The sequence below is a fragment of the Procambarus clarkii genome, chromosome 90 (assembly GCF_040958095.1).
Source record: "Procambarus clarkii isolate CNS0578487 chromosome 90, FALCON_Pclarkii_2.0, whole genome shotgun sequence".
Lineage (NCBI taxonomy): Eukaryota > Metazoa > Arthropoda > Malacostraca > Decapoda > Cambaridae > Procambarus > Procambarus clarkii.
The window spans coordinates 3,577,272-3,588,169 of record NC_091239.1 but is presented as its reverse complement, the minus strand read 5'-3'; the positions used below and the strand labels follow the sequence as shown (position 1 = coordinate 3,588,169).

The 10,898-nt window shown below is 39.5% G+C and overlaps 1 protein-coding gene across 1 annotated transcript; it reads left to right on the top strand.

The window, feature by feature from the left end:
* The first annotated feature begins 1,927 nt into the window (after nt 1–1,927).
* LOC138359301 (uncharacterized) lies at nt 1,928–7,768 on the top strand. Its single transcript, XM_069318437.1, has 5 exons — nt 1,928–2,024; nt 2,232–2,351; nt 5,674–6,413; nt 6,794–6,977; nt 7,248–7,768. Exons 1-5 carry the CDS (start codon nt 1,928–1,930, stop codon nt 7,766–7,768), a joined length of 1,662 nt encoding a protein of 553 aa, XP_069174538.1.
* Nucleotides 7,769–10,898: the final 3,130 nt, after the last annotated feature.

Here is a 10,898-nt window from a genome sequence, read left to right as displayed (position 1 = left end):
CAATATGTGTGAGGAAGCAAGGGGCGACTCCCGCCTGGGAATTTAAGTCAGTAGCTGGTAGACTCATGGAGGATAAACATCATAAGGAGGTTAAGTGGCTGTTGTATATATTTTGTTTTGCTGTAGTATATTAGTCTGTGGAGACATAAGTTTATTCTGATTTACATGTGATAGTGCCCATCTGTTGATTGATATATAATACTGATAATTACATGAAATATTATTTTAATATACCAGTTTATATTTCACATGTGTAGTTAATTATTCCTGGGGTGATTAATTCTAGTTCTCGCATGTATGAACCATGGGTTTATACAAGTGACACACCTTTAGATTACAGCGGCTTTCTATGTTCCTAGACCAATATATATTCTTGTTGCTGTTAAGTGTCACGAGCCATAAAGTACGGTTTGTAACTTTGATTATGGGGCCTCTCACCGGGATATATTGTTCCTACATATATTTAACTTTTGCTAATCTATTCTCGCCTTCCTAGGTTCAAGTGTGCTTTAGGAATCTGTGTTTAAAGAAAATTGTAGTATGCCATGCCAGAGTCATCCTGTGTAATAGGTAACCTACGTTTAACGATTTTGGAGGTAAGTTTTCCTATATATTGTTTGTGCAGTGAGGCCAAGCAAATTTTCAGTGTCGTGACAATTAAAGTGAAGCGTAGTGCCATGCCATTCTGTTAATTATTTTAGTCAGTCAAGTGCCAAGTGTTAATTAACCATGGAGGATCAAGTGGTGTCGCTTTTGGCTAATCCAGACTTTGAGGTAATTAAAAACCTAAAAAAGTCTGCTTTAATAAATATGGTAACTAAGTTAGAATTAACAGCCAAAAACAACATGACTAAAGCACAAATTCTGAGAGTCATAGTGACACATTTAGTAGAAAATGGTGAGTTAGGAGAGGAATTTCTGGAGGCAGTCAAAGAGACTAGTGAGCAAATTGCTTTAAGGCGTCTTGAGTTAGATGCACAAGTAACATGCTAAACTTGAGGCTAAAGAAAAAGAAAATGAATTTGCAAGGCAACAGAAAATATTAGAACTTGAAGCTCAACAAAGAGAAATTGATGCTCGAAGCCAACAAAAAATATTAGAGGCTGAAGCTCAACAGAGGGAGCTTGAAACTCGACGTTTAGAGATTGAGGCACAAAATAGTAGGATAGTCGTCCAGTTGCAGCTGGAAGCAACAAAGAAACAGCAGTTAGAAATTCAACAACAAATGGCTGAAGCTAACCTCAGACTTGAAACAGAGTTTGGCAGCTGAGCATGTTAATATTAGCAATGTTTCTAATAGTAGTGATAATAATCCCATAAAGATAAATAAGTACATAGAGTTACCCAAGTTCAATGAGGAGGATCCCGAGGTTTCTTTTCCCATTTTTCTAAGATTGCAGTCAGTATGAACTGGCCAAGGGATCAATGGGTTGCAATCATGCAAAGTCAACTAAAAGGGAGAAGTCAGGAGGTTTTTGCATCCTTGCCTGATGAAAATAGTTTTGACTATGAGTTTGTTAAGAAAAGCATCTTAAATGCTTACCAATTAAATCCAGAAGCACACAGACAAAAGTTTAGGAACCTAAAGAGGGTAAGTGACCAGACAATAGCAGATTTCACCGGTCTAAAAATTAATTATTGCAACAGATGGCTAAAATCACTTTCAATAACCGAGTATGATGCTCTTAAGAATCTTCTTATAACAGAAGAAGTGATGTCATGTCTCCCAGACAAATTGTCTACTCTCATGGCAAAACAGAAGAATGTAACAGACATTTATGAGCTGTCAAAGCTCGCTGATGAGCATGAGTTGTTGACTAAGGCCCAGTTTAAAGCCCAATCACCTTAGTTTAACCATAGAGTAAATTATAATGCTCACAGAACTCCTTATCAGTATAAATCCATTCCTAGTGCTCCAGTTACTCCCATGAACTCTTTTCTTATAAAACCTAAAATTGCTACTCCATTGCCAGGACCATCTAATCCTAGTAATGTTAATTCTAAACCTGCAGTTGGTTCCACAGGTGTGTCCACTGTCAGGCATTGTACATATTGTAAGAGAAGAGGACATGTGATTACTTCTTGCTATAGTTTGCATCCTGAATTACAGCCAACTGGTCTTATTATGAGTAAAGGATTGCAAACTAATAATTCTCCATGTACTACAGTCAATCCCAATTAGATGGCTGAGTTTAAACCATACATTTCTACTTGTACATTATTGTGTAAAGATGATAGTAGTAAGACTGTTCAATTACTCCGTGATACTGGAGCTTCCCAGTCTCTTATTGCCCAGAATGTACTTGCGGATGTTGACACCCGAGATCTTGGTGAAGTTGTACTTCTCCAAGGTATTGCAGGTAGTGTGCAACAGGTGTCTTTAATGCAAATTAACCTTGATTCTAATTATACTTCAGGATGGTATACTTCACCCTATCGTGAGCGTCACACCCTATCTCAAGAACGGCGAAGGTTCGGTAGAGAAATAGAAACAATTGAACTCAAGCTACAAAAATCCTACAAAACCCAGGAGAGGCAAAGAGAGCAAAAGGCCATCAGTGAAATAGAGAGAAATCCGAAATATTTTTTATCTTATGCAAAATCAAGATCAAAAACCACATCTAGTATCGGGCCCCTGCAAAAGGGAGATGGAACATTCACTGATGACAGCAAAGAAATGAGCGAGTTACTGAGGAAGCAGTACGACTGTTTTCAGCGAGCCATTAAACGCACTAAAGATTGATAACCCAAATGAATTTTTCATGGATATGATACCAACATCAAATCATATATCAGACGCCGCCCTATCCCCATTAGATTTTGAAGAAGCCATAAACAGTATGCCTATGCACTCTGCACCAGGCCCGGATTCTTGGAACTCCATATTCATCAAGAACTGTAAAAAACCAATATCGCAGGCCTTTCACATTCTGTGGAGACAAAGCCTAGATACTGGCGTTATCCCCGACATACTAAAAACAGCAGAGATAACACCATTCCATAAAGCAGGAAATAAGGCAGAGGCAAAAAATTACAGACCGATAGCACTAACATCGCACATCATAAAAAAATTTTGAGAGAGTGCTAAGAAGTAAGATCACAAAATACATGGAATCACAGCATCTCCATAACACCGGACAACATGGTTTCAGAACAGGGCGCTCTTGCCTGTCGCAGTTGCTGGACCACTATGATATGGCATTAGATGCTATGGAAGACAAACAAAATGCTGATGTAATTTACACAGGTTTCGCAAAAGCTTTTGATAAATGTGACCATGGTGTTATTGTACATAAAATGCGTTCAAAAGGAATTACCAGGAAAATAGGCAGATGGATCTACAATTTCCTGACTAACAGAACCCAATGTGTAATAGTCAACAAAATAAAATCCAGCCCATCAACCATGAAGAGCTCAGTCCCCCAGGGGACTGTGCTTGCTCCAGTACTTTTTCTCATCCTCAAATTGGACATAGACAAGAACACAACCTATAGCACTGTATCATCCTTTGCAGATGACACTAGGATTTTCATGAGAGTTGGCAACATAGAGGACACGGCAAACCTCCAATCAGATGTAGATCAGGTCTTTCTATGGGCTACAGAAAATAATATGGTGTTTAACGAGGATAAGTTCCAGCTCATGCGCTACGGAAAAATTTAAAATATAAAAACGGAAACCACGTACAAAACTCAGGCAAATCATAACATAGAACGAAAAGGCAATGTAAAGGATCTGGGTGTACTCATGTCGGAAGACCTTACCTTTAAAGAATACAATAAAGTAGCCGTCACAACTGCAAGAAAAATGACAGGTTGGATAACAAGAACTTTTCACACTAGAGATGCTATACCGATGATGATACTTTCCAAAATGCTTGTGCTCTCTAGAGTGGAGTACTACTGCACAATGACAGCCCCTTTCAAAGCTGGAGAAATTGCTGACCTGGAGAGCGTGCAGAGATCCTTTACTGCTAGAATCCACTCAGTAAAACATCTAAATTACTGGGACCGACTAAAGAGCCTAAATCTGTATTCCCTTGAGCGCAGGCGGGAGAGATACATAATAATTTACATGTGGAAAATAATTGAGGGGCTGGTACCAAACCTGCACACAGAAATAACAACACATGAGACCAGAAGACATGGCAGGATGTGCAGAATACCCCCGTTGAAAAGCAGAGGTGCAACAGGTACTCTGAGAGAGAACTCTATCAACATCAGAGGCCCGAGACTGTTCAACACGCTTCCGCTACACATAAGGGGCATAACTGGCCGACCCTCACAGTGTTCAAGAGAGAACTGGATAAGCACCTCCAAAGGATACTTGATCAACCAGGCTGTGACTCATACGCCAGGCTGCGAGCAGCCACGTCTAACAGCCTGGTTGATCACTCCAGCAACCAGGAGGCCTGGTCGACGACCGGGCCGCGGGGACGCTAAGCCCCGGAAACACCTCAAGGTAACCTCAAGGTAAGGTGGTGTAATGTTGGAGTAAGTAAACAACTGCCCATTCCAGGGGGTAGATATTATTCTTGGTAGTGATTTTGGAAACCGAAAGGTTGAAGGGAGCAAGTGTCCAATAATGTTAATTAATCCCAATAATGTACTAGATCAACCAGAAGCAAATGATGACATTATTTACCCTGCTTGTGTTGTAACTAGATCAATGAAAAAACAGGTGAAAGTAATCCTGTCGTCACTAAGGTAGCTGTGCCCAAGACCAGGACCCCTTCAGTAAAGGAGTGGGAGGTGGATCTTGAAGATTCCTTTATGACTCGACTGGATGATGAGAGTGAGGCAGTAGTAGAAGCCCCGCCGAACATAAACCACAAGGAAAGTGAAGGTGAGGAGGCTGAACTATCTGTACCTTGCCCGCTTGTCTCCAGTGAACCAGTTGTCGAGAGTGAGGCCGAAGTAGCTATGGCTCCAATTTATTCTGATCAATCCGGAAAAGAGATCAAGCTACTAGGTTCTTGCCTGCTCATTACTGAGTCTGAGTCATTGCCCTTAAGTGTTATACAGACTACTGATCCTAGTTTACTTGAGTGTATTTCTGAGGCTCCTGATAATGTTGATGCATTGGAGGAAGGGACGGGTTTCTTTTTCAAGGATCGACTTCTGATGAGAAGGTGGAGACCCAAGGGAACTCCCTCATCAGATGATTGTGAGACCAGAACCCAACTAGTAGTCCCCAATGTTTATCGTAGGCAGGTCCTGCAGGCTGCACATGATGACCCCATGGGAGGTCACCAAGGTATCACAAATATGTACCATTAAATATGCAAATATTTTTACTGCCCCAAGCTAAAGAAAGATGTGGTCAGACATTGTCATAACTGTGTACCCTGTCAAATTGTTGGCAAACCAAACCAATCTGTGCCAAGAGCACCGTTGCAACCTATTGTAGTTCCTTATGAACCATTTTCTCATGTTGTAATAGATTGTGTAGGTCCTTTACCTAAGACTGAGTCGGGTAACATTTTTATGTTTTCTCTCATGTGTATGACGACGAGATTTCCTGAGGCATATGCTTTAAGAAATACTAAGACTCATAATATCATCTAGTGTCTTGAACGATTTTTTTCCTTGTTCGGAATGCCTAGAGTTATCCAGAGTGACAATGGGGGAAATTTTGTTTCCAAAGTTTTCAAAACTTTCTGCAAATCCAAAGGGATTCAGCACACATTTTTCAGTCCATATCATCCACAAAGTCAAGGTGGGCTTGAACGTTTCCATCAAACGTTGAAACAGATGTTAAAGACGACAGGAGAAACTTATCCACGTAATTGGGATGAGAATCTCCCTTTTGTGCTGTTTGCTGCCAGAGAAGGGTTACAAGGGTCATTGGGGTGTTCACCTTTTGAGCTCGTATTTGGTCACCAAGTGAGAGGTCCATTAAAAATGCCCCAAGTAAAGTTGATGGGAGATGTCTCTGTTCATCAGAGTGGTTGGTACTTGAGTGAGGTCAAGAACAAGTTGTGTCGGGCTAGAGAATTGGCAAAGGAACATCTGGAACAGACTCAACAAGCCATGAAACAAAGATATGACAAAAAGTTCAGGGCTAAACTCAGGTCGTTTGCTGACGGAGATTTGGTGTTGGTGTTGAAACCCTGTTTCGGGACTTCCATGTCCCATAAGTTTGAAGGACCCTACCAAGTGGTAGAGAAGGTGGGAGACCTAACTTACAAAATATTTAACCCTACTCTTTCAGAACATATAATGAATGTGCATATTAACAGGTTAAAGGCTTATGTTGGACCAGAAATGGTAGCTCGTTTTAGTAGGGAAGAGTTATCATCTGAGGAAAATTGTAGTGAAGAAAATGATGTTAATATTCAACTTCTCAGTTCCAGTTCCAATGGAAGGGAGATGCTATGTCATTTACAGGAGGAGCAACGTGATGAGTTCCAGGTTCTGCTGGACAACCATACATCTCTGGGGAGGTTCCCACACAGACCCACCTCATCACACACGACATTCAGCTCCTGGACAGCACTCCAATTAGACAACATCCTTACAGAGTGAATCCCGAAAAGAGGAAAATTATACAACAAGAAATGGAATATTTGCTCCAGCATAATTTCATTCGGCCAAGTCAAAGTACTTGGAGCTCTCCATGCTTGTTAGTGCCAAAACCAGGGGGAACTTGGAGGTTATGTGTAGATTATCGTAAACTGAACAAGAGCACTACTGTTCATGTATTTCCCTTATCCCTGTTGGAGGAGTGTATTGAATCAATAGGACATGCTAATTATGTAAGTAAACTTGATTTATCTAAAGGATATTATCAGATTGCATTAACTTATTATGCTAGGGAAGTTACTGCTTTTGTTACACCTGATGGTGCTTATGAATTCAATGTCATACCATTCGGTGTGAGGAATGCAGCTGCCACCTTTCAAAGACTCATGAATTTCTTACTCAAGGATGTGCCAGATTGTGCCAAGGCCTACCTTGATGACATTGTTTTATACAGTAAGAATTGGGCAGATCATCTTTCAGGCCTTAAGCAATTGCTTATGGTGTTGAAAAACGCCAATTTAACCGTGAATACAAATAAGTGTAGTTGGGCAAGAGGGACTATAACCTATCTTGGACATGAAGTAGGACAAGGTAAGTTAATTCCTTTACAAGATAAGATACAAGCCATAGTGGACTACCCAGTGTTAACCAGTAAAAAGAGAGTCCAAAGATTTATCGGTATGTGTGCTTACTATAGGGGGTACAGTATAAATTTTTCTACAGTTGCTGCCCCATTGACAAATTTGTTGCGAAAGCAAGTAAAGTTTAAGTGGACTAAAGAGTGCCAGAATTCATTTCAGAACTTAAAGGGCATATTGTCAACGTCACCTGTTCTTGCTAGTTCCCAATTTGGCAAACCTTTTATTTTACATATTGATGCATCAGATGTTGGAATAGGTGCTGAGCTTATACAAGTTGGTCTAGATAATATTGAGCATCCTGTATATTATTACTCTAGAAAATTTAATTCAGCCCAGAAGAACTATTCAGTGGTAGAAAAGGAGGCGTTGGGTCTCATATTGTCAATCAAGAAATTTGAAATTTACCTTTCAGGAAATAAAGTGTTAGTGTTTACTGACCACAATCCCCTTATATTCATTAATATGATGAAAATTAGGAACCAACGAATTCTGCGCTGGTCATTGTTTCTACAGGAATTTAATGTTGAGATTAAACATATTCCGAGCAGGCAGAATGTCACTGCTGATGCTTTGTCCAGAAGTTTTGCATATGATGTATCATGAGTGAAATATTCCTTTACTTAACATTTTTACCTCAGAAAAAATGCCATTGATCTTCAATCCATTGCATTTTTTTCTTGGAGGTGGAAGTGTTACGTACCCCTATTGGATTCGTATATGAATATTAAATTTATTTTGTTCCATGCATCATTACTTGTATGTGCTTATATAGTATATCATTACTTGTATGTGCTTATATATTATATCATTACTTGTATGTGCTTATATATTATATCATTACTTGTATGTGCTTATATATTATATCATTACTTGTATGTGCTTATATATTATATCATTACTTGTATGTGCTTATATATTATATCATTACTTGTATGTGCTTATATATTATATCATTACTTGTATGTGCTTATATATTATATCATTACTTGTATGTGCTTATATATTATATCATTACTTGTATGTGCTTATATATTTTATCATTACTTATATGTGCTTATATATTATATCATTACTTGTATGTGCTTAGATATATTATTTTTTGAAATGATCATCTAGTTGACCACATCGTGAGAAACCGATATATTTTTGGTAATGGTCATCTAGTTGGTCATACTGTGAGAAAGTTATATTTTGTAATGATCGTCTAGTTGGCAACACCGTGAGAAACACTTCCTGCTATGTTGTGTAAGTTGCCAACAATTTCCTCTTTATTTTTATAAATATATAACTGTATTATTATAAACTACATTACCTCTGTTTATGCATGTAAATCTGATCATTCTTTAATTAAGTTAGTTAATGATTACTTTATTTCCATTATATTGCTCCATTTAAGTAAAATAAATATTAAATAATATTGTCACTCAATATGTGTGAGGAAGCAAGGGGCGACTCCCGCCTGGGAATTTAAGTCAGTAGCTGGTAGACTCATGGAGGATAAACATCATAAGGAGGTTAAGTGGCTGTTGTATATATTTTGTTTTGCTGTAGTATATTAGTCTGTGGAGACATAAGTTTATTCTGATTTACATGTGATAGTGCCCATCTGTTGATTGATATATAATACTGATAATTACATGAAATATTATTTTAATATACCAGTTTATATTTCACATGTGTAGTTAATTATTCCTGGGGTGATTAATTCTAGTTCTCGCATGTACGAACCATGGGTTTATACAAGTGACACACCTTTAGATTACAGCGGCTTTCTATGTTCCTAGACCAATATATATTCTTGTTGCTGTTAAGTGTCACGAGCCATAAAGTACGGTTTGTAACAGTGCACTTAATTATAATCTGACCATAATCTGTGGTGGTGTGAACATGGTGGTGGTGAACAACACCACAGTGTTTAACACCACCGTGCTCACACCACCACCACTGTGCTCACAACACAACAGTTACAATCACCGTGCTCAGACAACCACAGTCACCACAACTGTGCTTTCACCATCACAGTCACCACCACCGTGCTCACACAACCACAGTCACCACCACCGTGCTCTCACCATCACAGTCACCAGCACCGTGCTCAAACAACCACAGTCACCACCACCGTGCTCTCACCATCACAGTCACCAGCACCGTGCTCAAACAACCACAGTCACCACGACCGTGCTCTCACCATCACAGTCACCACCACCGTGCTCAAACAACCACAGTCACCATCACAGTCACCACCACCGTGCTCACACAACCACAGTGACCAACAAAATTCTCACACCACCACAGTCACCATCACTGTGGCCACCGTTGTGCTCACACCACCACAGTCACCAACACCGTGCTCACACCGTATCATTCACCGCCATCGTGCTACCTTCACCACAGTGACCACTTCCGTGCTCACACCATAACAGTCCCTATCACCGTGCTCATACCATCAAAGTCACCATCACCGTGCTGAAACAACCACAGTCACAATCACCGTGCTCACACAACCAACGTGACCACCACTGTGCTCACACCACCACAGTGACCTCATCTGTGCTCAAACTACCAGAGTCACCATCACAGTGCTCACATCACCACAGTGACCATCTCCGTGCTCACACCATTACAGTCACCATCACCGTGCTCACACCGCAATAGTGACCACCACCGTGCTCACTCCACCACAGTGAGCAATTCCCACCAAATATACCCAATGTTTTGTATCATACCACAGCCGAAGCCCATTTTTACCCACATTTTAATCTATTCCATCCTACCCTACACAATCTCACCTAACCTGACCTAGCATATCCATAGCTGGATTGAATAAAAGTTGGTGAAATATATGCTGTCCCATCTAAATTCAACTTATGACAATTTCCACCAAATATACCCAAAATATTTCGTTTCATAACACATACAAAGTTCATTTTATCCAAGTTTCACCTATTCCATATAAACTTCCAATATCCAACATCCAGTCTTGGCACAACATCCCCCATTCCCAAGACCATTTCATAGACCTAGTACTGTGTTCGTCTAGCTGTTTCCAATTTACAGATGTGTTTTCTATCATTAATTCTACCAAACCACACCTAACCTAACCTAATGCAACATTAGCTAAATTCATCCAAATTATCCCTAATTTGTGTCAATTCCAGTAAATTTATTCTAATTATATTAAACCAAAACCCCCAAATTCTACTAAATGTGCCTATGGACATCACATCCAGAGCAAGAGTCGACTGTCGGAGCTGATAATGTCTACTTCTAACATCCATTCCACCCTAGAAAACAGCTAATTTGCTAATATATTATTATTATTAGAAGTGTGTTGTTACTGGGCATTTTCCTCATATTACCACAACTCAACCACCTTGAACCTAACCTCTGATAAGACATATACTCAGAAAAGTGTCAATTTTGTATATAAACGTAAATACCGTGCCTAACCTGCAGGGGTCTTTGAGCTTTATTGAATATTGAATCTATATTCTTAGAAAAGTTAAGTTTTTGGGTATTAACCTAACCACACTGTGCCTATCCTGCTTGGATCTGTGTTGAACATTTTATCCATATACATAGAAAAGTGATGTTTTGAATATGAACCTAACTACCCCTCGCTTATTAAACTTGGATCTATGTTCAATATTGTAGGTGTATTGTTTGGTAAGTGATTGTTTTTACACATCAACTCAGCCGCCCTGCACCTAACCTCCCTTTCGGGGAAGGAAAG

Excerpts from the sequence above, each read along its gene's own strand:
- LOC138359301 (XM_069318437.1), top strand. The coding sequence starts at position 1,928 with ATGAACTCTTTTCTTATAAAACCTAAAATTGCTACTCCATTGCCAGGA. Across the intron at positions 2,352-5,673 it reads TGAAGTTGTACTTCTCCAAG|GGATTCAGCACACATTTTTC; the intron begins GTATTGCAGGTA and ends GCAAATCCAAAG. Across the intron at positions 6,414-6,793 it reads AGCAACGTGATGAGTTCCAG|ATTGCATTAACTTATTATGC; the intron begins GTTCTGCTGGAC and ends GGATATTATCAG.